The sequence below is a fragment of the Neovison vison genome, chromosome 7, assembly GCF_020171115.1.
Source record: "Neovison vison isolate M4711 chromosome 7, ASM_NN_V1, whole genome shotgun sequence".
NCBI lineage: Eukaryota > Metazoa > Chordata > Mammalia > Carnivora > Mustelidae > Neogale > Neogale vison.
Genome location: NC_058097.1, coordinates 12,439,529 through 12,467,521, shown reverse-complemented (window position 1 = coordinate 12,467,521; position 27,993 = coordinate 12,439,529). Strand labels below are relative to the sequence as shown.

The following is a 27,993-nucleotide window of genomic DNA, read 5'->3' as shown; positions in this document are numbered from 1 at the left end:
CAATCTGCTTTCCAAAGCAGAGCGTGGAGAGGAATCAAGGTTACAAGAGTCACTGGATTAGAATGCAACCTCCTGCATTTACTCCCACATGACTTTGGCAGCCTCCACATTCTCTGAAGTTATGGGTAAGTACCCGGTGCACCATTCAATAATTCAGCAGTCACAAGCTTATGTGATATAGCGACTGGCTTCCGGCGAAGGCTTGATAAATATTAGCTATTATTACTACTCCAGACTCTCCCCTCCATGGGTTGGGGGGTGGGGTGGGGAAGACGCCTAACTGTGGAAAAAGGGTCTTACTTCTAACCTCAGAGATACTCACATCGCCCACGGGCAAGGCAAGCGGAAAGCACCCCAAGGCGCGGCCTCGGATACGGCCAGCAGCCCCAGCCATCGCCCCTCAGCATGGCGGTTACCTCCGCCAACGGCCGCTCACTGCGGCTGCCTCATTGGCTGAGGCTTGGGAGCTGGTCCGTCCAGCCAATCAGCGGAGGGGATGGCACAGCCTCGGGCACGGCACGCGTGCCCAGGTAGCTAGCGTCGAAAGGCTGAGCCTTGGCTCCAGCAAGGGGTCCTTTGTGTATTGAACTTTGTTATTTTTTGCTGAATATCCAGCTCCTTCGCTAGACTGAAAACTTCACGAGAGCAGGGTAGTTTGCATTCTTTAATGTTACCTTCCGGGACTAAAGCATAATAGACACCCACTTGGTGAATGACTAGGTGAGGTATACACATCCCCCAAATAGGTCAAACTTTTAAATTGTTATCTCTGAACAAATAGGGGAAGAAGCTCATTCCTAGTTGATGCCCTCGCTACTCCAAGTGTGATCCTCCTCCTCCAGCAGCAGCAACATAGGTATCAGCAGGACCTGTGGAAGTCCATTAGAATGCAGAATCTCAGGCCTCACTCCTAGACCCACTAGATCAGGATCTCAATTTAAATATATCAGGTGATTTCTTAACAACTTATGGTCTGAAAACTATTCAGTCACTGCCATTTGACCTGATAGCAAATAAATGAACGGTGTAAGTCCATTTTATGGGTGCTAAAAATATTTTAGGTGCCATGGGAGAATTAGAACCCAGGACTACATATTTCCAAAACTAAGTATCTAAGTTGTACTATCTTGAGCTCTATTAGCTTCCTCATTTCCCAAGAGGTTCAGCCAATGTTTTACTTAAGATTAAGTCATGTGTATAGAACTTATTCTTACCTGCAAACCTATTTGCTTAGCCCAGAATAAGAATTTTCCTATAATACACAATTTGCGTTGCATTAAAACAGTTTTCCTGGGGGCGCCTGGGTGGCTCAGTGGGTTAAAGCCTCTGCTTTGGCTTGGGTCATGATCTCAGGGTTCTGGGATCGAGCCCCGAATCCGGCTCTCTGCTTGGCAGGGAGCCTGCTTTCTCCTCTCTCTCTGCCTACTTGTGATCTCTGTCAAATAAATAAATAAAATAAAATAAAAATAGTTTTCCTGGGGTGCCTGGGTGGCTCAGTGGGTTAGGCCGCTGCCTTCGGCTGGGGTCATGATCTCAGGGTCCTGGGATCGAGTCCCACATCGGGCTCTCTGCTCAGCGGGGAGCCTGCTTCCTCCTCTCTCTCTCTCTGCCTGCCTCTCGCCTACTTGTGATCTCTGTCAAAATAAATAAATAAAATCTAAAAAAAAAAAAATAGTTTTCCTGGGGCACCTGGGTGGCTCAGTGGGCTAAAGCCTCTGCCTTTAGCACAGGTCATGATCCCAGGGTCCTGGAATTGAGCCCGGCATCGGTCACTCTGCTCAGCAGGGAGTCTGCTTCCTCTTCTCTCTCTCTCTGCCTGCCTCTCTGCCTACTTGTGATTTCTGTCTGTCAAATAAATAAATAAAATCTTTAAAAAAATAGTTTCTATTTTATAGTTGCATTACCTACAAGAGAAATATATCATAGAGAACAGGATAATTCAAGTAGAATGCTTAGAAAAATGTTACATTTGGGCCTCAACTATTTCTTTTCATGTGTATTGACACAGTTGTTGGGTGAAATGAAAAAATTTTTTGTAAATGTGTCTCTAATTCTTTCACGAGTGAAGGTGCTATCCTAATAGCGACAACTCCAGCAACATAATAAAGGTATTGAGACTACAACCAATATCACTTTATTTTGAAAATAAGCTTGTACAATTTTGGCTTTCCATTTTAATTGTGGTGGCACAAAAGTCTGACCCATTTCTGATTGTTTAGGCCAAATATGTTATTTTGGGCTAATGTGGATCAGAACAAACACTTGTCTTTCTTGGTTTTGTCCTTGTCTTAACCTCTGGGTGCCTCAGTCTCCTTAGCTGTTAAAAACAGGTAATATTAGTAACTCCATTTATAACTCATTCATTGTTGTGAAGATTAGCTCAAAAGTTTACATCAGTGCCCGCGCATACTACATGTGTTCAACAAATGTTAGGTGGGATAATGATTAGTGAACTGGGAAGCTAGTTCAAGTTTTTTTTTTTTTTTTTTTTTCTTTTAAAGTGGCCGTCCAAGCTTTTTGAGCGTGGCCGTCCTTATGTATAGAATGCACTTTTATATACGAAAGTAACATATTTCCCCAATGAACAGAACTGTACACCAAGAGCCGTGACCTTTAACAAACACACGTCGCCGGTTACCGTTATTAACCAGGTCAACTATTAGGACTTTGCAAACCAAAATGTCGACCTCCAGAAGCCCGCAGCCTACCCGGTCACGTGACTTATCCCCTATCCCTGCCCTTCTATTCCCGGCCATTGCATCAGCCGACGTAGAGCCGCCTTTCTGGAACCAACTAGTAAGCTGATTCGTGCTTAGGTTGATTGGCATCTAGACTGGCCAATAATACCTCGTAAAGATAAGGCTGGGCGGTGCACTTTCCATCGCGGCGCTCTGACTGGGCAGGGTTGTGAAGGCTGCGGTCTGTCGTGGCTCGCGGCCGGTGCCGCTGCGCGTCTGCTGTACCAGGTAACCTCGGTCTCTGGGTGGGGGGGTCCTTATGGAGGAGTTGGGGAAGGCGACCCTCGGGAGAAGTAGACGGGCCTCGGAGAGATTTGCGGTGTCGCTAGAGCTGCTAGGTCGTGGGCCTGAAAGCGCAACCGCCCCAGCGGGTCCCTGGGGCCAGGCCCCACGAGGCCTCTGGAACCAGGGCCTGCGGTGGACTTGGGGCTACAGCGCAGCGCGGGAGCGGCATCTTCCGACCCCTGGGGCGCTGCGGCCGGAGTGGCCTCGGGTGGCCTTGCGGAGGACCAAGACCTTGGGAGGATCACGGTTGCCATTGACTACCTGCTCAAAGCTGAGGTTTTATCTCCTCCGGTTTTAACCCCTCGGGACGGGCGAGGAGGATCTGTGTGTGTTGGGGGTGTGTGCGAGGGTGGGCTAGAAGGTTGGAATTCCCCTGTGAGCCATTTCCTAAATTCTTAAAACTAGGCGGTACTTATTCAGGTTTACCTGGAGGCACTGTGTGTGCCCCGTCGTGTTCTGCTGGTACTTTAAAAGAGAGTGCATTTCCCGGTGTGCTTCCAGTTCGCTCACAGTTTGCTATTAAAGGATCATACCTAATTCTGAAATATTTACTTAGCAGTCATTGGACTAGATGTTGAGGCTATTCCCGTATGGTGAGCAAAAATCAGTCATGATTCTCACGGGGGTGGAACTTAGAGCGCGATGGGGGAGATGGACGTTGAACAAGCAGTCCAGTGGGTGTAGAGGTTTTAAAGGAAGACACCTGAAGCTACCTGGGGGGGGGTATAGTGAGAATCTGGTCAAGAAGGAGAAGGCTTCCTTAAGTAAGTGTCTTCGGAATTGCTATATCAAAGTCCAGGAGTTAACTAGGAAATGGAAAAGAGTGGGGTAAGGTAGACAACTTACTTGGCAAATGAAGAGGACATTGAAAGGTCCTAGGACTGGTGCCTTAAACCCAAAAGCCATTGTGATTTAAGGTACTCCAGACCTTTACAGACTCTGCTGGGAAGTAGAATCTGAAGACCACCCTTTCTCCCACTTTTCAGTGCATATAAATACTATACAGCCTTCCCGTACATATTGAATAAATGAATTTGTGATGGTGACATGCCTTTTAAGAGTTCCGCCTCTATATGGCATATTGTGAATATATCGGATCCTTACATTATTTTGCAGTTCTTTCTGTATGACTGTCTCCCTGTTGAGGGCGGAGACTCATTCTTGGTTCCTCGCACAATATGTGTTTATATATGTTGAATGAGTAAGCAAAATGGGAAGTCTACAAGTCTTTTGGGATGCAGCTTATTTACCTCAGCCTGTTCAGAGGAGGAGCAGTGAACGTTTTCAAACTGCTCTGATGTTGCTCAGTCAGAATTGGCACTGTACATTAATTTTTGTCACCGTTAAGATTGATTGAGAGCCGCGATGAGGAGGGATGGGGTGTGGCAAAGTTTCTAAAAACCCTAGCCTTGACTCCGTTGCCTGGGCATTAAAGTCCTTTTCTGTGGGAGTTTTAGTTCACTCTGGGATTCTTTCAGCCAGTGTTTCACCATCTTTTTGCCCAAAGGGCTTTTGTTCCCCGTAAGTAGTTGATTGAATTGTGAATTAATCATTTGAAATTGTGATTAACCGTGAATCACTGTGTGCATCTTTATCTTCTTAGAAGAAGGGAAAAAACAACTTTGCACACTAAGTGACTTGAAGTAATAGCACCCATGTTCCTTTAGGGCTTTCCAGTTTACAAGTTGCTTCCAAGTGTCAGATGGGTTTTGTCTCACAACACCTGGGAGTAGGCGGAGTAAATACCTTTTTTTTTTTTTTTAAGATTTTATTTATTTATTTGACAGACAGAGATCACAAGTAGGCAGAGAGGCAGGCAGAGAGAGAGGAACAGAAGCAGGCTCCCTGCTGAGCAGAGAGCCCCTGGGATCATAACCTGAGCCGAAGGCAGAGGCTTTAACCCACTGAGCCACCCAGGCATCCCTAGATACTACTTTTTTACACAAAAAGGATACCGGGCTCAGCGGGTTAAGCGTCTGCCTTCAGCTCAGGTCATGATCGCAGGGTTCTGGGATCCAGTCCCACATTGGCTTCTCCTCCCCTCCCTTGCACTTGAGCGTGTGCACTCTCTTTCTCCAGCTCTCAAAAACAAAACAAAACAAAAAAACCCAAAAAAGAAATTTGGGACTCATTAACTTATTTATGGTTAGAGTTGGGTCTCGAATTCTAGAGACTAATGTCAGCCAGACGGTTCCCATTTTTTTGGACCGCCAGTGCTGATGGCACTGTAGTACCATGCTGGTGATGGGCACCTGCTCATCAGGGACTGTCACTTTTCCCCAACCTGCCTCTCAGGGAAATCATAGTAAGTGTGAAAGAGCTTTGACATTGTCAAGTTGTATCATTTCTTAGCTTCTCTCTCTTCTGAACCCCTTTCTCTTTTACTGGCTCTGAGCTCTACCTCCTCAGTGTGGCTGTAGCATCCTCACCCCTTAGTAACCTAATAGCTGGGAAGGTAGCCGTCTGCCAGCCAGTTGTTCTGGGGGGTGCTCCGGCTAGGTGGAGGCAGGTATCGTCCTACTTGCAGACAGTTCCTTGTATAACTGGCCCCCTCCCCAGGTCCACTACTGTTGACAGCAGCCTCCCTAAGGTGGTCAGGCCAAACCTAGAGACCCTGGCTTTAGGGATAATGGGACTCTGCACGATTGTAGGCATGTAGATGAACACAGAGCTGGAAGGGGCCTTAGAGTTCATCTCATGTGGACCCCTCCTTGTGTTGGCGAAGTGAAGTAATTCCATTAAGGATTTACAGCCAGGACTGGAACCCAGGTCTTCTGAGCATCCCCCGCATCCCCAGTTGGTATCTCTGCTGGACGGTAAACCATGAGGTTTTTATTCCCATTTCCTAATTCCTGGCCTAGGCCTTGGCACAGAGGATGTGCTATACATCTTCATATTTTGGAATAAATGAGCACACGAAGAAACACTCTGCTCTACTTGATGTGTTGGTGTATTGAACCTGTTGAGGTCGGCATGGGAAGGAAGAACATGTGGGACTATTGTCTGCTAGTGCAGCAAGTTTTGCTTCGGTAATGATTTTAGCCTTGGACGTTACAACATAGAGGTTTTAGGATCAAACAGCTTTCCGGTGTCCTGATTTGATTTGGCTTGAGAAGCCAGGAGTCTTGTGTAATGCCTACTTATCTCTTAGTTTCAGTTCCCCGAATTTTCCTTCTTTTTTTTTCCTCTGCTTAGTTCCATAGGGTTATTTTCAAGATGGACTCGACCCTAACAGCAAGTGAAATCCGGCAGCGATTTATAGATTTCTTCAAGAGAAACGAGCACACCTATGTTCACTCATCTGCCACCATCCCATTGGATGATCCCACTTTGCTCTTCGCCAATGCGGGCATGAACCAGGTAAGAAAGGTTTTTCCTTTTTCTTTCCTTGATTTAACATTATTTATTTATTTAATTTCTTTAATTTTTGTGTTTTTTTTTAAGATTTTTATTTATTTATTTGACAGAGAGAGACAGAGAGAGCAATAACGCAAGCAGGGGGAGTGGGAGAGGGAAAGCAGGCTTCCCACCAAACAGGGAGCCTGTTGTGGGGCTTGGTCCCAGGACCTTGGGATCATGATCTGAGCAAAACAAAGGCAGATACTTAATGGACTGAGCCACTCAGGCGGCCCCCCCTTATTTTTTTTCTTTATAAAATAAGTGAGTACTTCAGGATTCTTTCAAAGCTTTGCTTTTGGGGCGCCTGCCTTCGGCTCAGGTCATGATTCCAGGGTCCTGGAATCGAGACCCTCATCAGGCTCTCTGCTCAGAGAGATAAATAAAATCTTTAAAAAAAAAAAAAAAAAGCTTTGCTTTTGTTCCCATTCTGAGTCACGTAACTTTATTGATTTTTTTACCTTTTATATTATTTTAATTTTTTAAATTAAATTTTTTAATTAAATTTTTAATTAAATCTTTTTAAAGATTTGGGGCGCCTGGGTGGCTCAGTGGGTTAAGCCTCTGCCGTCAGCTCAGGTCATGATCTCAGGGTCCTGGGATCAAGCCCCACATGGGGCTCTCTGCTCAGCAGGGAGCCTGCTTCCCCCCCTTCTCTGCCTGCCTCTCTGCCTACTTGTGATCTCTCTCTGTCTGTCAAATAAATAAAATATTTTTTAAAAAAAATAAAGATTTATTTATTTATAAAGCTCTCTCTCTTTCTCTTTTTTTTTTTTTTTTTTTTTTTTTAGATTTTATTTATTTATTTGACAGAGAGAGAGATCACAAGTAGGCAGAGAGGCAGGCAGAGAGAAAGGAGGAAGCAGGCTCCCCGCTGAGCAGAGACCCCGATTCGGGGCTTGATCCCAGGACCCCGGGATCATGACCTGAGCCGAAGGCAGAGGCTTTAACCCACTGAGCCACCCAGGCGCCCCAAGATTTATTTATTTAGAGAGGAGTGTGTGCACATGTGTAGGGGTTGGTGAAAGGGTTAGTGGGAGAGAAAGAAAATCTCAAGCAGATTCTCCACTGACCTTGGAGCCCACATGGGGCTTGATCCCAGGACCCTGAGACCATGACCTGAGTCAAAATCAAGAGTCAGATGCCTAACAGACTGAGACACCTAGGAGACCATAATGATTTTTTTTTTTAACTCTTTCTTTTTTTTTTCTGTTTTTAAAGATTTTATTTATTTATCAGAGAGGGGGGAGAGAGCGAGCACAGGCAGACAGAATGGCAGGCAGAGGCAGAGGGAGAAGCAGGCTCCCCGCTGAGCAAGGAGCCCGATGTGGGACTCAATCCCAGGACGCCGGGATCATGACCTGAGCCGAAGGCAGCTGCTTAACCAACTGAGCCACCCAGGCGTCCCCTTTTTTAACTCTTTCTTGAAGCTACTGCCACCAATGCCAATTTGGATCCACTGCTGATGAAACTTTATTAGTAGGATTTATGTTTAGAGTAGTGAGCTTTAAAAGATATTTTGAAAGCTTTGTTGTGATATTGAACACTGTTTATCAGGCTGATTGTGGCCTGGAACTGGATTCAGGTTACATAATGCCTTCAGGACTTTCCTTTGGTGGTTTCCTTAGAACCCTTAGCCCTATGGACCGACTGGCCCTTAGAATGTGTCTTACTCCGTACTAACTGATAAGTTGATACTTTCTTTTCTTTCCTGACATAGAAAATTAGAGGCAGTAGGAACAAGAACATTTTCTTTCTTTCTTTCTTTCTTTTTTTGGAAAGAATTTTTTTTTGGGGGGGGGGGCACCTGGGTGGCTCAGTGGGTTAAGCCGCTGCCTTCGGCTCAGGTCATGATCTCAGGGTCCTGGGATCGAGTCCCGCATCGGGCTCTCTGCTCAGCAGGGAGCCTGCTTCCTCCTCTCTCTCTCTCTGCCTGCCTCTCCGTCTACTTGTGATTTCTCTCTGTCAAATAAATAAATAAAATCTTTTAAAAAAAAAAAAAGAATTTTTTTTTTTTTAAAAGATTTTATTTATTTATTTGACAGACAGAGATCACAAGTAGGCAGAGAGACAGGCAGAGACATGCAAGCAGGCTCCCCGCTGAGCAGAGAGCCCGATGCGGGGCTCGTTCCCAGGACCCTGAGATCATGACCTGAGCCGAAGGCAGAGGCTTCAACCCACTGAGTCACCCAGGTGCCCCTCTTTTTTTGGAAAGATTTTTAATTTATTCATTAGAGAGAGAGAGGGAGAGAGAGCATGTGTGCCAGCAAGAACTGGAGCACAGGGGAGGGTCAGAGGGGGAGGAAGAAGCAGACTTTCCACTGAGCAGGGAGCCTGATGCAGGGCTGGATCCCAGGACCCTGGGATCATGACCCAAGCCAAAGGCAGACACTTAACCAGCTGAGCTACCTAGGTGCCCCAGTGGGAACACTCTCCATCTTGTATAACATTAGCTGTACAATTATACACATGTTTTCAGTTATATGTGTGAGTCCTTTGTCTACATCTGGAACAGGGGGTACTAATTTTTTTTTCTTTTTCTGTTTTTTTTTTTTTTTAAAGATTTTTATTTATTTATTTGACAGAGAGAGACATCACAAGTAGGCAGAGAGGCAGGCAGAGAGAGGGGGAAGCAGGCTCCCTGCTGAGCAGAGAGCCCGATGTGGGGCTCGTTCCCAGAACCCTGAGCTGACGGCAGAGGCTTAACCCACTGAGCCACCCAGGCGCCCCTAATTTTTTTTTTTTTTTTTCTTAAGATTTTATTTATGTATTTGACAGAAAGAGATCACAAGTAGGCAGAGAGGCAGACGGGGCAGGGGTGGTCGGTAGGAGCAGGCTCCCTGCTGAGCAGAGAGCCCAATGCAGGGCTCTATCCTAGGACCCTGGGATCATGACCTGAGCCTAAGCCAGAGGCTTTAACCCACTGAGTCACCCAAGTGCCCCAGGGGGCGCTAATTTTATGTGGACTTGCAAGGTGATGGGTTTTCTGGAATACTGGGATGGTTCTCTTTTACTTTGGCATTCCTAGGCATGAGTTTTATCTTCTCCCACGTGTCAACTATACTTCGTAGAAGAACCATGAGAGTCCAGTATTCGTTTTTTTTTTTTTTTTTTTTTTTAAGATTTTATAGATTTATTTGGCAGAGAGAAAGACAGGGAGAGAGGGGACACAAGCAGGGAGAATAGGAGAGGGAGAAGCAGCCTCCCTGCTGAGCAGGGGGCCCGATGTGGGCTCAGTCCCAGGACCCTGAGATCATGACCTGAGCTGAAGGCAGACGCTTAATGACTGAGCTACCCAGGCGCCCTGGGAGTCCAGTGTCCTAATGTTCTCTGAATAATGGTAATTATTCGTCTGATGTACTTTGCACTTACTATGTGCCAGGAATTGTTCTAAGTCTTTTATGTGAGCTGATTCATTTAATGCTCACTCTGTACTGATGCACTGACAGCTCAGGTAAATTGCCCAAGCTGACAGCTGGTGAATGCTGGAGTATGGATTGGAAACCCGGCAGTCGTTTGCTTAGCTTAACTTTTGTGCTGTACTGCCTCTTACTGCTTCTTAATCAGAAATACCTTGATGGGTTTTGCTTTTTTTTTTTTTAAACATTTAAAAATAGTATTTCTTAGGCATCTGCCCTTTTTCAGGTATTGTGCTAGGTTCTGGATATATGAAGATAAGTAATACGGTTTTTGCTCTTAAGGGGTTCATGGTCTAGTTCAGAACTGTCAAATGGAACTTTGACAATGATGGTCATGTTCTGTGGCTATGGCTGGGCTGTCCAGTATGGCAGCCACCAGCCACGTATGGTGATTTTTTATTTTAGGTTTTTATATTATTTATTTAAGTAATCTCTACACCTGGCATGGGGCTCAAACTCAACCCCAAGATCCGAAGTTGTATGCTTCACCGACTGAGCTGGCCAGACACCCCATGCGTGATTAGTGAGCTGATGTGACTGAGGAACAGAATTTTTTGTTTTTAGAAAATTTTGATTAATTACTAACAATTTCATTTTAATTAATTGTACAAGTCACAGGTGACTGGTGGGCTACCAGATTGGACAGGTCTAGTGAGTGGGAAAATAAATAAACTTACATAATAATGTTACATCAAAGTGTAATTTGATAAATCCTGAGAGCAAAATAATACCTTTTCTGCACATGGGTCGTTCATCAAGTTGTGCTGTTTTTACTCCCTTAATAGATCTCAGTTTTTTCTTCATTATCACTTTTACCATTAAGCCTGCACATCATTTTTTAAAATAATAATTTAAATAATAATAATTATTATTATTTTTAAAGTAAACTCTGTGGCCAATGTGGGATTTGAACTCATGACCCTGAGATCAAAGTGTTGCTTGCCCTACCAACTGAGCCAGCCAGGTGCCTCCAGCACATCACTTTTAGACTAAGTTCTTCCAGAAAGATGTCCTAAGCCCTGACCACCAGAGACTTCTGAGGAAGCGTGGGTTTCACCACATCGGCCTCTGGCTGATACACAGATCCAGCAGGTGTTTCCCGGGTGCAGGTGGTGTTACTAGCAATGGTGGAGACTGAGAGCAAGGACCAGGGAGAAGCTGCTCTCGGACAGGCTGCCTGTGCCGCTGCCCCGTCAGGCCAGGTGCCTCCCAAGTGTCTCCGTATTCCAGGCTAATTAAATACATCACAAACAACAGTTTCTGGGGGCGCCTGGGTGGCTCAGTGGGTTAAAGCCTCTGCCGTTTGCTCAGGTCGTGATCCCAGGATTCTGGGATCGAGCCCCACATCGGGCTCTCTGCTCAGCAGGGAGCCTGCTTCCTCCTCTCTCTCTGCCTGCCTCTCTGCCTACTTGTGATCTCTGCCTGTCAAATAAATACATAAAATCTTTAAAAAAACAAAACAAAACAAAAAACAAACAAAAAAAGCAACAGTTTCTGTGTGGTCTCTACCTGCCACCACGTGACCACGTGATGGCTCGACACCTCCTTCAAAGCTGAAATGTTCCCTTTCTTTTTTAGTTCAAACCCATCTTTCTGAACACTATTGACCCATCTCACCCCATGGCCAAGCTGAGCAGAGCTGCCAATACCCAGAAGTGCATCCGGGCTGGGGGCAAACACAACGACCTGGATGACGTGGGCAAGGATGTCTATCATCACACCTTCTTTGAGATGCTGGGCTCCTGGTCTTTCGGAGATTACTTCAAGGTAAGCTCAAAGAGGAGATCTAAGCCTTCCAGGATGCAGTGCCTAGCATTTGATGATTCTGGTTTATGTTTTGGTTATCTTCTATAAATTGATCCTGAATTTTTCTGGGTTGATAGTAAAGATGTTGTAGTTTTATATTTGCATTCCTCGGGTCTGCACTTTTCTACTTAGCCTAAATAGATTTTTGGCTTGGCCACGTTCCGCATTTTTCTTCTTTTTTCTTTTTTGTAGGAATTGGCATGTAAGATGGCTTTGGAGCTTCTCACCCAAGAGTTTGGCATTCCAGTTGAGAGGCTTTATGTTACTTACTTTGGTGGGGATGAAGCAGCTGGCTTAGAACCAGACCTGGAGTGCAAACAGATCTGGCAAAACTTGGGGTAAGAATGCATCTCACATGTAGAGTGTGGAGGAGTGAAGTGATTTCTGATTTGGTGCTGCCATGGGCTATTAGGGCTTGGGGTGCATTGCCTTGTCCTGTTGCAGCCTGTGCATTTTGAGATGGAGGTGGGAGTGACTAGGAACAATTACCCTTTGGTGCATTCGTTGTCTTTTTTTTTTTTTTTAAAGATTTATTTATTTGAGAGAGAGAGCGACACAGTGTGAGTAGGGGGAGGGGCGGAGAGACAGAATCTCAAGCAGGCTCCATGATGAGCAGGGGGCCAGGCATGGGGCTCCATCCCAGCGCCCAGAGATCATGACCTGACCTGAGCCGAAACCAAGAGTCAGACGCTTAACTGACTGAGGTACCCAGGCACCCTGTTCATTTTCTTTTTCTTTTTACTTTAACTCTTAGAAAAGGTATAGCTTTTTATCACACTTAGTGGTTTTGCTGTTTCATTCATTCATTTATGAATTAGTTTCTTTGACTCCAGTAATACTACTCTAATCGGCTTCCCCTGGTACTTGGTCTGAAACCCCTCCTTGCTTAGATTCTGTCATCTACAAGTACTTGGACATTTTGGCCGATAACACATGCGAACCTTAGATACTTGAGTGGCAATCCTGTTTTGCTTGGCTTGTGTGTATCTGGACCCTGTTATCCAGTATGCACAATCTTTCCCGAGTGCCTGTCTTACCTAGCAGCTCTCAGGAGGGTTCAGTATTTTAGAAATAAATTTAATTTTACTAGATGCATTTGGTATCATTTTAAGGTGAGAAAGTTGACTAAATTCAGCAGCTGTTTTAATTCTTCTGGTGTTTCCGTTTTTTAAAAATGAAGGAACAGTTGCAGAGTAAGTATTTGCTTAAATTCTGGTCATATGAGCATAGATGTTTTCATTTTCACGTGTTCCTTTCTAGGCTCTATCCTTGTCTTTGCCCATTTTTGTTTAGTTATGAACGTAGCTTTATGTGTATTTTGTATTCTGTTGTAGTCACGCCTGAGAAGAATCCTGTCCTGCTTCCTTAGCCCCTGCTGTGTCGGCCCAGCGTTAGTCATTGCCAATGAGGGTGCCTTTTTTTTTTTTTTTAATAGGAATGTATAAGGATCTCCTTTAGTAGTGGATACAAGTCTGGGCAGAATCCTTGTCAGTGGGGGCACCTGGGTCGCTCAGTTGGTAAAGTGACTGCCTTCAGCTCAGGTTATGATCCTGGAGTCTCAGGATCGAGTCCCGCATGGGGCTCCCTGCTCAGCAGGGAGTCTGCTTCTCTCTCTGACCCTCCTTCCTCTCATGCTCTCTTTCTCTCATTCTCTCAAATAAATAATAAAAATAAAATCTTTAATTTAAAAAGAAAAAAAAGGATCCTTGTCAATGGCTGTAACTGAGCTTATCTTCTCTACTCTCCGCAGGCTGGATGACTCCAAAATCCTCCCTGGCAACATGAAGGATAACTTCTGGGAGATGGGTGACACGGGCCCATGTGGTCCCTGCAGTGAGATTCACTATGACCGGATTGGTGGCCGGGATGCTGCACACCTCGTCAACCAGGATGACCCCAACGTGCTGGAGATTTGGAACCTTGTCTTCATCCAGTATAACAGGTGGCCTTGGGGTCCTAAACTCTTCCTGCTAATAGCAGCACCTTTCCCTGAGCCAAGTAGAGAAAGAGGGACTCAGAGCACAAGGCTGTCTTCTCATCCTCATCTTTGAGGATAGTGGAACAGAGCTAAAGCAAGACTAAAGACATCAGGGGATCTTGTGGACATTATTTAGATTTTTTCTCTCAGGTTTTCCCTCTGACCTCTGAGTCACTGGTGGACCTAATCTTTTATAAATTAGTTTTATTTCACATAGGACCTGCTTCAGGACTATTCCTATAATGTCATTTTTGCTATAATTTGGACTGCGATTTTATTTTATTTCGTTTTTTTAAAATTTTATTTATTTGACCAGAGAGAGAAAGAAAGAGTGGGGGAGAGAGAGGGAGAGAGAATCTGAAACAGACTCCACACTGAGTGCAGAGCCTGATGTGGGGCTTGATCCCACAACTGAGAGATCGTGACCTGAGCCAAAACCAAGAGTGGGATGCTTAACCAGCAGAGCCACCCAGGTGCCCCTGTGGACTGCAGTTTTAAAGCTCATTTCCTTGAGACCTGCTTCACCCTTTATTTTTTATTCTCTAAAGATTTTATTTATTAGAGAGAGAGAAAGCACAAGTGGTGGAAAGAGGCAGAAGGGGAGGGAGAAGCAGACTGCCCATGAAGCAGGATCCCGATGCGGGGCTTGATCCCAGGACCCTGGGATCATGACATTTAACTGACTGAGCCACCCAGGCTCGTGCCTCACTCTTTCATAGGCCCCAGAGTACTTCCGTTTTCCTCTCCGTTCTCCTCCCAACAAATCAGGCAGAGGCAGGTAGCAAATAGTCACAGCCTGTCATCTGTGCTACATAACAGTTTTAACCAGCGGGGAGAGGTGGCACCTAGAGTCCTTGTTTCAACTTCTCTTTCTCTGGATCGTGCAGGGAAAGCGATGGCATTTTGAAACCTCTTCCTAAGAAAAGCATCGACACAGGGATGGGCCTGGAGCGACTGGTGTCTGTACTGCAGAATAAGATGTCCAACTATGACACTGACCTTTTTGTTCCTTACTTTGAAGCCATTCAGAAGGTACTGGTCCTATTGCAAACATGCAGATGTCTGTGGAAGTTTCTAGGTTGTACTGTCAGCAGTACTGTCAAAGGTAAAATAATCATGTCTTTGCCAGCTAAGGGTACCTGTGACCATCTGTTAATTGAATTGTTAATAACTTAAGAGGCTCTAAGCATAAGGTACTGAGGTTTGTTGAGTGCAGGGGTCTGGCTGGAGGCTCTTTTTGTCCCTCTTCTTAGTATTAAAAGATCTGGGAAGAGGGTCATCCTTTCCCTTATGCCCATTCAGTTCTCTTGGAATCTTCTAGGGCAAGGCGGTACCAGAAGGGTGCTTCCTAACAAGCTGCCTCCTGGTTTTTATCTGTAGGGCACAGGTGCCCGGCCATACTCGGGGAAAGTTGGTGCCGATGATGCTGATGGGATCGATATGGCCTATCGGGTGCTGGCTGACCATGCCCGGACCATCACCGTGGCACTGGCTGACGGTGGCCGACCTGACAACACAGGGCGGGGGTAAGTCTGTTACACATGGGGCGGGGTTAGGACTGCCACTGTGAGTTTCATGACTCTCCATGGAACTTAAAGCCATTCTTTATGCTTGTTTTCTTTGTCACTTAGGTAGTTGGAGGGATCCTTGTATTTTTTAGGGATTAAGAGAGTTTCAGCTTGTGTTACAGAGTTGTCACTTTTATTGAATCTTTGTTGCTAAGTACAAGATAAGAAGATACAGGTTGTGTTTTAGGTTGTCTGGTAGGATATTGGAAGGGCGGGATGGGCACCATATTGATTAGCCCCAGGCAGTTTTCTTACTGATAGGCAGGTCCTGAGATTTGAGTCATCAGCCCTCTGGGCTGAACTTGACTCCATCTCTGGGTCAGCAGAATGTGGTAGAAAAACAGACGTATTTGTTGGGTATATTCCTGAGTTTTCTGCTGGAATGAATGTCCTCAGGGGCTCACAGAGAATGGACTTAGATAAAAGAATGTCTCTGGAAGAGTCAAAATGCTGGTCATTTGCTTTGGGTAGAATTCCAAAACCCCATTAAAAAATGCTTGTAAGGTTGTCTAGAGGAGGTGGTCTTCTGCCTGTTTCAGGTATGTGTTGAGACGGATTCTCCGCCGGGCTGTCCGATATTCCCATGAGAAACTCAATGCCAGCAGGGGGTTCTTTGCCACGTTAGTAGATGTTGTCGTCCAGTCGTTGGTAGGTGTATCTCCCTGCTTCTCTCTGTTCGGCTTAGAGGGCTGGGGTGGGAGTTAGCATATTGTTAGTGAGAGTTTTTAAGGCGCTCATGGAATGGTCTGTCTTCAAGGAGTCCAGGTCTCTGTTTTCCCTTTGCCAGGGTGATGCATTTCCTGAGCTGAAGAAGGACCCAGATATGGTGAAGGACATCATAAATGAAGAAGAAGTGCAGTTTCTTAAGACTCTCAGCAGAGGGCGCCGCATCTTGGACAGGAAAATTCAGAGCCTGGGAGACTGTAAAACCATTCCTGGTAAGGACTAGTTTGTTCCTTTCTTCATCCAGGTTCATCTTTCCAGAAGAGGCAAGCCCTTTTTCACAATTGACAGTGGAGTCCCCTGTCTCCAAGGGCTAAGGATAGCTTGGTTATACTGCTTTTGGTATAAAATGGGGTTTATAATAAAATTGTAAAAGTAATATGTTAATGTGGCAAAGTATTTAAATAACACAGAAGTAAAAAATGAAGATTCTCTTTTCTCCTGTTATCTCATTTCTCAGAGGTAACAGATCTTAAGAGTTTGTTGTCTAACTACTCAGGACTTTACTCTGTTTGCATTCGTGTATGTAGGGGCGTGTGTGTGTGTGTGTTTTCTAGCAATAATGGAACATACGGTATGTACTGTTCTGCAGCTTGGCTTTTTTTCTTTCTTTTTTTTTTTTTTAAACTAGACTGGAAAATTTAAAAACATTTTTTTAAACATCTTAGTGCAGTATAATGCACAAGGAGAAAGCCTGATGAATTTCCACAAAGGGAACACTTGTGTTCCGATTAAGAAACAAAACTTTTCGGGGAGACCTCTTGTACTTCCTCCAGATCAATCTGAAAGATTTGTTGGATTTTCTGACAAGTGCACAGAATCAATACTAACTACTCTTGTCTCCAGTTCATTCTGTCATTGCCAGTTTCCTTTGGGAAGTGCTTGAGATGGCAAAGGAGGGGACTTCCATGTCATTCTTACACAGTTCCTTTGTGCCATGCAGGGGACACTGCTTGGCTCCTCTATGACACCTATGGGTTTCCAGTGGATCTCACAGGACTGATTGCTGAAGAGAAGGGCCTGGTGGTGGATATGGATGGATTTGAAGAGGAGAGGAAACTGGCCCAGGTAAAGAATTTAGGGAGTGAGCTGAAAACCCAACACTAAACAAGGCAGAACTTGACTGCGAAGAATAGGAGTTTCCCTCCATTAAAGTCTTCGGAATTCCATTTTTCCCAAGACCAGTGAGTGTCTTGCAGGGGCATGTTGGCCCCAGGGGATATTTGGCAATAATATATGAAGACATTTTTTGGTTTTCGCAGAGTGTGGGATGCTGTTGGCATCAGGTGGGTAGAGGTCGAGGGAGCTGCTCAACATCCTGCCGTGGACAGCCCCCCAAAACAAAGAATTACCTGGCCCCAAATGTTGGTAGTGCTGAAACTAAAAAACTGTTCTGGAGCTTTCTGTTGGGCTTATTTTAGCAGTCTGGGGTCCTTCAGAATTCTTGTTCCCACATTGGGGTAACTTATGTTTATTTCTCTTACTGGCAGCTGAAATCACAGGGCAAGGGAGCTGGAGGGGAAGACCTCATTATGCTGGACATCTATGCTATTGAAGAGCTCCGGGAGAAGGGTCTGGAAGCAACAGATGATTCCCCAAAGTATAATTACCATTCGGACTCCAGTGGGAGCTATGGTGCGTTCTTGTGTTACTGTGCGTACCTTGGCCAGGTCTCAAGATTAGGAACCTAGGGTATTTAGCAGAGCCTCTCCTGTAGTCCTGCAGAGTCGTACTCTGTAATTTTATACTCCTAGAGACCCATGGCTACTAATTTTCTAATCCTTTATTTTGGAAGAATTAACAGATTCATAGGAAGTTGTGAAAAAAATTTACAGGGACAGTCCTCGTACTCTTTACCCACTTTCTCCTAATTGTAACACCTTTCAGAAAACCAGGAAATTGGCACTAATACAATCTTCAGTGGCTGCTGAATTTTGCATCAGGATAGCGGCATTCTAGGGGTGCCTGGCTGGCTCAGTTGGTAGATCATGTGACTCTTGATCTTGCGGTCTGGAGTTCAAGCCCCACAGTGGGTACAGAGATTACTTAATTTATTTTTTATTTTTGAACAAGTATTTTATGCATTCAGTTGAGAGAGACAGAGATAGTGAGAGAGAGCACGAGCGGGAAGGAGGGCAAGAGGCAGACTCCCTGCTGAGCAGGAGGCCAATGTGAGGCTCAATCCCAGGACCCTGGGATCATGACCTGAGCTGAAGGGAGACGCTTCACTGACTGAGCCACCTGGTGCCCGGAGATTACTTAATTTAAATAAATAAGTAAAGAGAAAAGGATAGAATAGAGACATTCTGAAGTTAAGAATCAAAGAAACAGGCAATTTGTGTTTTTGCTTTTTTGCATCAGCTGAGATCCCTAAATCTATCCAAGCAAGCCCACAAAATGAATACATTCTTTATGACTTGACCTTGGCAGGCGAGAATTCTACCACTGAACCACCCATGCATGACTTGACCTTGGGAGTAGGGAATTTATTATTAGTCCTAAATATTCAGATTCAGTAGGTTCCTGTTAAACAACTCAGAGGTAGAGTGACCAGAACTGTCCCAGTGATGTGAAAGTCTCCCCTGGTCCGAAGCAAACTGACAGGTGGTCACTCTACTGAGTGTTATATTCCCAGCTCTTAAGCCCTTTTGGGGAGTCTAATGGTCTTGATTGTAAAATAAAATCAGACAGTTAGGACTTAAGGAGAGTTTGAGCAATAGAATCCAGCAAAGACAGCCACAAATGTATGAGTGAAGTACTTGACCCTCTTTTCCCCCTTCTGTCCAGCATTTGAAAGCGCGGTGGCGACAGTGATGGCTCTGCGCAGGGACAAGATGTTCGTGGAGGAAGTGTGCACGGGCCAGGAGTGTGGAGTGGTGCTGGACAAGACCTGTTTCTATGCCGAGCAAGGCGGGCAGATCTATGATGAAGGCTACCTGGTGAAGGTTGAGGACAACAGTGAAGATGTGAGCCAACAGTTCGTCCTCCTTAGCCGGGGATGGGGGCATCCAGCAGAGGGCTGGGCCTGGGCTGGGGTAGCTTTTCTGGCTTCTCATACTCCTGTCCTTGGGGAGGAGACACAAGTGGTCTTTGGGTGTGGTCCATTGTCAGTGTTTCTGAGACCAAGGGAGCTGCCTCTTGTACCACTGATCACTGTGGTTAGGTCCCTCTTAGCAGGATCCCTGTGGTTGGGCTGTGTCCGTTGATCCTGGATTCCTCATGAATAAGAGGTAGCTCTGTGGAGGGCAGACTCCCTTGCAGAAGCCTCAGCCTCTGTCTCTGACACTGCTGACTCTGTGATCTTGGAGGAATTACCTCGTCTCTTGGACTTCAGCTTCCTTACAATGGCTTTACATTCTCTAGCATGCTCCTTAAGAGAACATCTGTTTCTGTATATATACACACACATATATTTGTACACCTATAAAGTGGTCTGTATCTTTAATGGTAAATACAGGTACCGTTCAACTGTAAAAATGAAACTGGTATTTTACCAGGAAAAGTGAGTTTATTGGGAAGTAGCAGAGAATTGTAATTTGGGACACATAAGCTATGGCAGAAGCACAGGCAAGTCCAGCAAAGGAAGGAGGGGAACTGCCATTTTATGGAGAAGGCGGAGGAGGAAGTGGGGGGGGTGTATTTTAAAGGAAAGTCCACTGGAGAAAATCACAAGCTTGGGGTGATTGTGGTTTCTCATTGGCTGAGTTGCAGGGGTAGTTGATTTCTCCTAGGAGATGCAGTGTATAGCTTTCCTTGTGAGGGCCTGTACTTGATGGTTCTTTCCTGTCAAGCATTCCACTTGGTTGGGTAATAGACAAATTCTTTCTTTCTGAAATTATTACCGCTCCTGTTCTAGCTTCCCCTTCTAGCCACTGGGCTCCACTTCTGTGTGATTCCTTTTGATTAATTTTTAGTGGATAATGGTGCGCGTGTATATATACAATAATGGTATTAATGGTATAATGTGTGTATAACGGTATATATATACACAGTAGGAAGGAGGAGCTTAGAGAATGTGTAATATGTAGATAAAGAGAGAGGAGATCATGTATATATATATATATATATATATATATATGTATGTATGTATGTATTTGGGCTTATTTACATATTCTTCTTTTCCTGGACTCCTCTTAGAAAACAGAATTCACAGTGAAGAACGCTCAGGTGCGAGGAGGGTATGTGCTGCACATAGGGACCATCTATGGCAGCCTGAGAGTCGGGGACCAGGTCCGGCTGTTTATTGATGAGGTGAGTTATATTATGCTGCTTGGCATTGGACCTGGTTAGTAATCCTCTCCCTTTTATTTTTATTTTTGTAATTTAAAATTTAATTTTTTTATCGAGGTATAGTTGACATATAAAATTCTAAGATATTTCAAGTGTATGTCATAGTGACTCAATATACATTATGAAAAGAATTCATCTCCTTTGGCTCTAAATTGGTCCAGTCATCGTTGTCACTCCTAAGTGAATTCGTGAGATGATTCTGAGTCTGATGCAAGAGAATTTTGTGATGGGTGCAGCTGTGAGTTACTAAATGGATATGTTCTTAAGTCAGAGGACTGTGATTTTATCTTATTCTATTTTAACTAATTTATTTTCAATAATCTATACCCAGTGTGGGGCCCAAACTCGTAACCCCGAGATCAAGATGAACAGCTCCTCCAGCTGAGCCAGCCCCGTGCCCCAGAGGACAGTGACTTCACTTGAGATTTAGAGACTTGTTTCATGGATGGTCTTTCTACAGATTAACTGCAAATACTTCCTCAGGAGCCTGGGACCCTGTATTAATTAGGAACTAGGTTCTGTTCATGTGACTGAGCTCAAAATTAACAGTCACTTAAAACAAGGTAGAAGTGTGTTTCTTATCTCCAAGTCCAAGCTGATACAGATACTCTGCCCCACAGAGTCATAGGGCCCAGCCTTTCCTTGCTTGTTTTTCTGTCCTTATTCCTGCGGTGTTGCCCTTCATTTCACAGTCCAGGAAGGTAGCCACTGGATCCATTTCTAGGCCAGGAGTTGGCCAACTTTTTTTTTTTAAAGATTTTTTTTTTTTTTTAAAGATTTTATTTATTTATTTGAGAGAGAGAGACAGTGAGAGAGAGCATGAGCGAGGAGAAGGTCAGAGAGCGAAGCAGACTCCCCATGGAGCTGGGAGCCTGATGTGGGACTCGATCCCGGGACTCCAGGATCACGCCCTGAGCCGAAGGCAGTCGTCCAACCAACTGAGCCACCCAGGCGTCCCTTTTTTAAAGATTTTATTTATTTATTTGACAGAGAGAGATCACAAGTAGGCAGAGAGGCAGGCAGAGAGAGAGGGAAGCAGGCTCCCTGCTGAGCAGAGAGCCCGATGCGGGACTCGATCCCAGGACCCTGAGATCATGACCTGAGCCGAAGGCAGCGGCTTAACCCACTGAGCCACCCAGGTGCCCGGCCAACTTTTTTTTTTAAACAAAGTTCCAGATAGTCAATATTTTCAGTTTTGTGAGCCACATCGTCTTAGTCACAACCATACACCTCTGGTGCGGTAGCATAAAGGCAGCGTAGATAATTTATAAATATGTGGGTTTGGCTGTGTTCCAATAAACCTATTTATAGAAATGGACAAAAGGCTGGATTTTGGCCCACAGGCCATAATTGGCCAACTCTTAATTCTTACTCTAGGTAGTAGGAAAGAGGAAGGGGAGGGCGTGTTCCTTCCCTTTATTTATTTTTTATTATTTATTTTTTAAATTTTATTTATTTATTTGACAGACAGAAATCACAAGTAGGCAGAGGGGGAGGCAGGCTCCCCGCAGAGTAGAGAGCCCGATGCGGGGCTCAATCCTAGGACCCTGAGATCACGACCTGAGCCGAAGGCAGAGGCTTAACCCACTGAGCCACCCAGGTGCCCCTGTTCCTTCCCTTTAAGGGTGTATATCACATCTTCTCACAACACACTGACCAGAATGTCATATGGCCACAATTCGCTGCAAGGGAAATGGGGAAACGTAGCCCTTAGTCTGGGCAGCCCCGTGTCCAACTAAGAATCCTAGCAGTCGGGAGGGAGAGAGCAGGGATTGCAGGATGACTGGCAGACCCCTCCACCAGCTGACCCTGCCCTCCACAGCCCCGACGGAGGCCCATCATGAGCAACCACACGGCCACGCACATCCTGAACTTTGCCCTGCGCTCCGTGCTCGGGGAAGCGGACCAGAGAGGCTCCCTGGTTGCTCCCGACCGCCTTCGGTTTGACTTCACTGCCAAGGGAGCCATGTCCACCCAGCAGATCAAGAAGGCCGAAGAGATAGCCAACCAGATGATTGAGGCAGCCAAGGTAGGTTGGATCGTGCGTCAGCTCTCTGGCCGTGAGCCCTGCTCCTTCCTACGCCGGCGTCTTTCTCCGTGGAGCCCTCTCTGCAGTTCTGATGCTCTTCCTCATGGGATCACATCCTGCCGAGCACACAGATTTGTTCGAAGCAGTAATTCTTAACTGCATGGGGTGGAGGGGCTCTGGTGGTATCCTGTGGAGGGACCTTAGGGCCTCTAGGGAGGGGGCAGAGGGAGGTCTTTGCTCTGCTCCCTCCAGAGCTCTTCTGGTTCTATCTCACATGTAGCACATCTGTCTAAGATCTGGTACACCAGGAAAAAAGATTCGGTTCACAGTTTAGCAAAGCAATTGGGAATTCCTATTTTGAGCTTCTTTTTTTTTTTTTTTTTTTTAAAGATTTTATTTATTTATTTGACGGAGAGAGATCACAAGTAGGCAGAGAGGCAGGCAGAGAGAGAGAGGAGGAAGCAAGCTCCCTGCTGAGCAGAAAGCCCGATGCGGGACTCGATCCCAGGACCCTGAGATCATGACCTGAGCTGAAGGCAGCGGCTTAACCCACTGAGCCACCCAGACGCCCCTATTTTGAGCTTCTTGACTTTACACCTGGGTGCCTTATTCCAGGAGGCTCAGGGTACATGATGAGAGCCAGGATTAGAAACCCGAGTCCTGCCTGTAAGACTGTGCTTTCCCTGCTGCTTTGTACTGCACCTCCAGAGACTTTTCCCAGCTTTGTTCTGTTTTCTTTCCATGGCAGCCTGTCTACACCCAGGATTGTCCCCTGGCAGCAGCTAAAGCCATCCAGGGCCTACGGGCTGTGTTTGATGAAACCTACCCAGACCCTGTGCGAGTCGTCTCCATTGGGGTCCCCGTGTCCGAGCTGCTGGATGACCCCTCTGGCCCTGCTGGCTCACTCACTTCCGTTGAGTTCTGTGGGGGAACGTGAGTACATCAGGGAACAGTGGATGGACTCGCTTTTTGTTAATTTGGTGCTGTCCTTGGAGGATGTGAGTAAAAGGCTAGATCCACTCTTACTTTTCTAAGGCTAAAACAAAGTTCTCAGACATTTACTTGCAGACAGCATACCCAAGAACTTTAGGGTTCTCTGAGCTCCTGGGGAATAAAATCTGTTTACAGGATTGTGGTGAGATTTTAAAGATAATCCTTGGATATTCTCAGCTAGTGGCAGGGACAGAAGAATATAGTTTCTATTCCAGAGGGGACCAGAAATAGAATGAACACAGAGTCTGCCAGCAGGAACATTGTGTTGGGCATTAAGGATTACAGAGCACTTTTGTTTGATTTCATTTGAGTTTCACAGTAGTCCCGTGCAGGAGAATTCTCTGCATTTTATACCTGAGAACACTGAGGCTCAGAAAGGTGGTGTCTCGCTCAGTGCCTGCGTGTTCTCAGCCCCAGCTGGGCTTTCTCTGACTTGCTGCTGGGCTTCCTGGCCTGAGTCCTCCCCTGAAATCCACGTAAAGGGCCTCTTCCCCTTGTCCTGTTGAGGGAGCTTCCCCAGGATCGCAGAGACCTCAGGCCCTCACCATGGGCTCCAGGTGCGGTAAGGACCAGGGTACGTGGGCTCTCTGGTCAATGTGGACTTTGTGTTATTCCATTCAGGCACCTGCGGAATTCAAGTCACGCGGGCACTTTTGTGATTGTGAGTGAAGAAGCTATTGCCAAGGGCATCCGGAGGATCGTTGCCGTCACGGGGGCCGAAGCCCAGAAGGTAAGTGTAGCAGCTGGTTTGTGGCTTATGGGAACAAGGCAGGAGTCGTGCAATCTGAGTCTATAGTGTAGATGGTTCCATAGCTGCTGTGCTCAGAATTGGAAGTACAGTGCTACCCCCAAACTGTCCTCCAGTGACCCCCACGTGGCAAAAGAGAGCCACCACTGTGCGGAACTGCCTAACTGTGCTGGCTTTAATCTTTAAAAATATACATAAATTCTGCTGTTTGTTCCATCATCTGTCGGCCTCTAGGAGGGTAAGCCATAATTTGGCTGTACCTTCCGGTGCCCCAACACTCACTCACATCTCCCCAAGGGTACATGCCTAGTTTGAGACGCACAGTGCATGGGGATGGTTGCCCGAGGGGTGGGGACTGTACCCGGGGCCTGAGGTGTGCTGAGGCTTGAGGATCGGTTCTTGTGTTGGGGTGAGAAGGGCTCCTGACTCGGGAGTTTTTGGTTCTCCCCTAAGGCTGAGGTGGTTTAGTCTTTGTGCTAGTCAGGTACGTGAGGAGGGCGCCCCTCCTGGGGCATGAGGCTGCCAGCACTTGGTCCCTAAAGAAAGAGAAACCTCTGCCATGTCGGGGGCGTGTTGTTCCGTAGCTTGCCATCAGTGCGCCCGCAGTTTACCGGTAGTGAAGCTGAAGGTTACCGCACGGTTTACAACTCTGCCCCTCTCCAGGCCCTCAGGAAAGCAGAGAGCTTGAAGAACTCTCTCTCAGTCATGGAGGCCAAAGTGAAGGCTCAGACTGCGCCAAATAAGGATGTGCAGAGGGAGATTGCTGACCTTGGTGAGGTACGGGCTGCCTCCCTCCTTAGGCCCCGCTGAGGGCTGGATGCATCGGATGCTCCTGTAGAAGCCTCAGGTCCTGGTTCTCAGTGCAGTGGTCCCACAGGGGTCTTGGTGGATCCTGGCCTGTGGACCCCCGGAATCCGCTAGCTGCCCCACTGCCCATGGCAGGGCCCATTCTCAGCACAAGGGGGAGTTGAGGGAGTTGGGAGAAGGGGTGCCCACTGTTCCCAGGCTGCCTCATGTCTGTTATGTAGAGGCTTCCTGTGAGCCTGTCGCAGTCTGTATTCACTGCCTGGTGGGGACCAGCTCTCTGTGTCTGCCCCTTTCCCACTCACCCTACTCAGTACGGCACCAGTAGTTGCTCACAGAGTGACTGGTCTCTAGGCTAGTGGGTACCTTTTTGTTTTTTCTTTCCTCCTAGATACGAGTCAGGGAAGACTGTGGTGTTCAGAGCCAGAAGGGTGGGCTGGTCTTGGGCCTCACATCTTAGCCCTTGTGGTCTGGACTCCAGTGGTATTGTGGTTCTGGTTCCAGGCCCTGGCCACTGCAGTCATCCCCCAGTGGCAGAAGGATGAATTCCGGGAGAATCTCAAATCTCTGAAGAAGATCATGGATGACCTAGACCGGGCTAGCAAAGCCGATGTTCAGAAGCGCGTGAGTCTGCCGTGCTGGTGGGTGGAGGGGAGCCTGGAGGACCCAGGCGGAGACTCTGTGGACAGCTGTCTGGGCCTTTGACCTGAGCCTGGATTTCCTTGCAGGTGTTGGAGAAGACAAAGCAGCTCATCGACAGCAACCCCAACCAGCCCCTTGTCATCTTGGAGATGGAGAGCGGCGCCTCGGCCAAGGCAAGGGGCTGGGATGCCACGTGCTGCTCTGTGCCTGTCCAGTACTTGTCTCCTCTCAGGGGATCAGCCCTCTGGTGGCTGAATTGTGAGCTTTGTGGCTCTTCGTGGAATGGTGGCCTGAGGGCCCGCTCTCTGGGATTGAGGTTAGGTTGCGCCATGGAGAGATCCAGTGACTGGAGAGCTCCAGCTCCTTGGGATGGAAGGCGAACCTCAGAGCTGGAGGGTGGGCAGAGCCTTGTGCTTGGGTTCTCCTCCCCGTACAGTCTCCTGGGACCAGCACCTCTCTGAGAGAGGGGGGCACAGGGGATGCTCTGAGAACTGGGCTCTGCAGACTCGCTGTACAGTGGAGAGCTTGGCTCCCTGTCCCCAGGCCTGGCCTGACAGCAGGTTTTCCCACAGGCCCTGAATGAAGCCTTGAAGCTCTTCAAGACACATTCCCCTCAGACCTCTGCCATGCTCTTCACAGTGGACAATGAAGCTGGCAAGATCACGTGCCTGTGTCAAGTCCCCCAGGTCAGAACACCCTGTAGCCCTGTGCGGGCGGGGAATGGTGTTGGAAGCTTGGCTCTTCTCACAGTTGTTTGCCAAGACCCTTGTGTGCCTGTGCCACCAGTTAGAAACAGCCATCCTCGTGGTCCTTGTTTGTCACCTCCTCCAGCACCCCTACCCTCAGGCCGTCTCCTTGGGGAACACGTTCCACTGTGCTGATACCTGGCCTGGCAACTCCGTGTGCCTCACCTGGGCTGGGCACCAGCTGTAGGATCCGTCTCAGCCCTGGCAGCCGCACCCGGAAGGGCAGGAGTCGGGCTCAGGGGTTCCCCCATCCTTTTTCATTTCCTCCCCTCTCCATGTCTTCCTCAGTCCCGTCTTCTGTCCTGACTCCCACTTCTTTCTGTTTTCCAGAATGCAGCCAACCGGGGCCTGAAAGCCAGTGAGTGGGTGCAGCAGGTGTCAGGCCTGATGGACGGCAAGGGTGGTGGCAAAGATGTGTCAGCTCAGGCCACAGGCAAGAATGTGGGCTGCCTGCAGGAGGCGCTGGAGCTGGCCACTTCCTTTGCGCAGCTCCGCCTGGGAGATGTGAAGAACTGAGGGGGAGGGGAAGCTTCCAGTGGGAGGCATCCTTCTTTCACCCGACGGATCCGTCCAGCCAGCTCTCCATCTGCCACGAGGACATTGGGATCTTGGGACCTTTAAACAGCCCTGTCTGCTCCTAACCCAGCAGTAACGAACTCACTCACCTGGGAGCTGGCCTGTGACTCCTGGCCCACGTTACATTTCTGCCCTGAGCCCTACACACCAGCGCCATCCGTCTGAAACCACTACCCCAGGATTGCTATTTATCACTGTCCTGCTCGTGTCTGTAGATAAGAGTTCCTTGCGGGCCTGAGGGTCTGGGTCCACAGGGAGGGGTCCTTTGTGCTGCAGAGAATAAAAGGACTATGTGCAATACCTGATGATGCCATGTGATCTCGTAACTGCCCGCCTCCCCAGAGCCCCTGTGTAGCAGCCTGCGGCTCCCGCTGGCTTCTGGCTCTGGTCCTCACTAAGTCCAGCCCTAGACTCCTGAACTTCGGGGATGGCTGCTGGGAGGAGGTGGCCCATAGAATGGGGAGTTGAGGGGGAGATGATAGAGACATTAATCATTGAATAGAAGATGGTTCATGGGGTTACTGGAAGCAGTTCATAAAAGAAGTCCACTTCTTCCCTTCCCTTTTGATGAGTCGTCAGGGGTGAGACCAGAGGTTTTCTCTGGTAGGGGACAAACTTAAGGTGCATTAGTTGCCTACTCCCACCCCTCTGACCCAAAGATGGGCCGTGAGGATTGGGACCTGCCTGGTCCTGAATCCTTCACTCAGGTCTGAAGACAGCTGGGCTTGGAAACTGTGTGCAGGGGAGGTTAAAGGTAAAGGTACTGGTCGCTTGTGCTGCCTCTGGCTGATTCCATGTTCCCTGGGTGTAACAGGTGGCTGTGGGGCCCTGGTTGACTTAGGTCTGCTGACACGTTAGGAGGGGGAAAGCGGGTCTATGGTGGAAGAAGCAGTGAGGCTAGCTGTCACCAGGGGCAGTCCTTGGGGTGAGAAGCACTCAGGGAGAGGGTGCTGAGGACCTGGCTTCACCAAGCACATGCCAGGTGAGGACTCCCACGGGTCCAAAGAGTACACAATCCAGTGTGTACTCTCCATTCCATCAACAAGCATGATGCCAGCCAGGGCACTGAGGATGGGAGGAATGACCAAGACAAAAAGCCAGCCCTCTTGGGGAAGTCCTAGGGAAACACGTAGGAGATAGTCACACAAACAAGTGCAAAATAAAAATAATCACAACCTTCATAAGTGAAAGGACAAAGACGTACACCCTAGGATTGCTCGGGCCCGAGAGGCTAGAGGTCAGCCAGGCCGGA

The 27,993-nt window shown here is 47.2% G+C and overlaps 1 protein-coding gene across 3 annotated transcripts; it reads left to right on the top strand.

Moving 5' to 3' along the window:
* The first annotated feature begins 107 nt into the window (after nucleotides 1-107).
* Nucleotides 108-27,041, top strand: AARS1 (alanyl-tRNA synthetase 1). 3 transcript variants are annotated; one of them, XM_044255746.1, is made up of 21 exons: nucleotides 108-125; nucleotides 6,219-6,383; nucleotides 11,417-11,605; nucleotides 11,837-11,982; nucleotides 13,395-13,586; nucleotides 14,510-14,654; nucleotides 15,003-15,148; nucleotides 15,730-15,838; nucleotides 15,978-16,128; nucleotides 16,857-16,981; nucleotides 17,404-17,548; nucleotides 18,701-18,879; nucleotides 20,051-20,164; nucleotides 22,026-22,232; nucleotides 22,981-23,165; nucleotides 23,847-23,955; nucleotides 24,637-24,750; nucleotides 25,282-25,401; nucleotides 25,506-25,592; nucleotides 25,992-26,105; nucleotides 26,496-27,041. In XM_044255746.1, the coding sequence occupies exons 2-21, from the start codon at nucleotides 6,240-6,242 to the stop codon at nucleotides 26,679-26,681; spliced, it is 2,907 nt and encodes a 968-aa protein (XP_044111681.1). In that variant the 5' UTR covers nucleotides 108-125; nucleotides 6,219-6,239; the 3' UTR covers nucleotides 26,682-27,041. The 3 variants fall into 3 exon arrangements, with proteins under 3 accessions (XP_044111681.1, XP_044111679.1, XP_044111680.1); XM_044255744.1 differs by lacking the exon at nucleotides 108-125 and adding an exon at nucleotides 2,905-2,966; XM_044255745.1 differs by lacking the exon at nucleotides 108-125 and adding an exon at nucleotides 3,172-3,299.
* Nucleotides 27,042-27,993: the final 952 nt, after the last annotated feature.

What these genes read in the sequence shown, in the direction of transcription:
- AARS1 (XM_044255746.1), top strand. Translation starts at nt 6,240, where the DNA reads ATGGACTCGACCCTAACAGCAAGTGAAATCCGGCAGCGATTTATAGAT. An exon ending in AGGAGAGGAAACTGGCCCAG is followed by an intron (nt 16,982 to 17,403) that starts GTAAAGAATTTA and finishes TCTTACTGGCAG; the next exon opens with CTGAAATCACAGGGCAAGGG. An exon ending in TCCGGCTGTTTATTGATGAG is followed by an intron (nt 20,165 to 22,025) that starts GTGAGTTATATT and finishes TGCCCTCCACAG; the next exon opens with CCCCGACGGAGGCCCATCAT.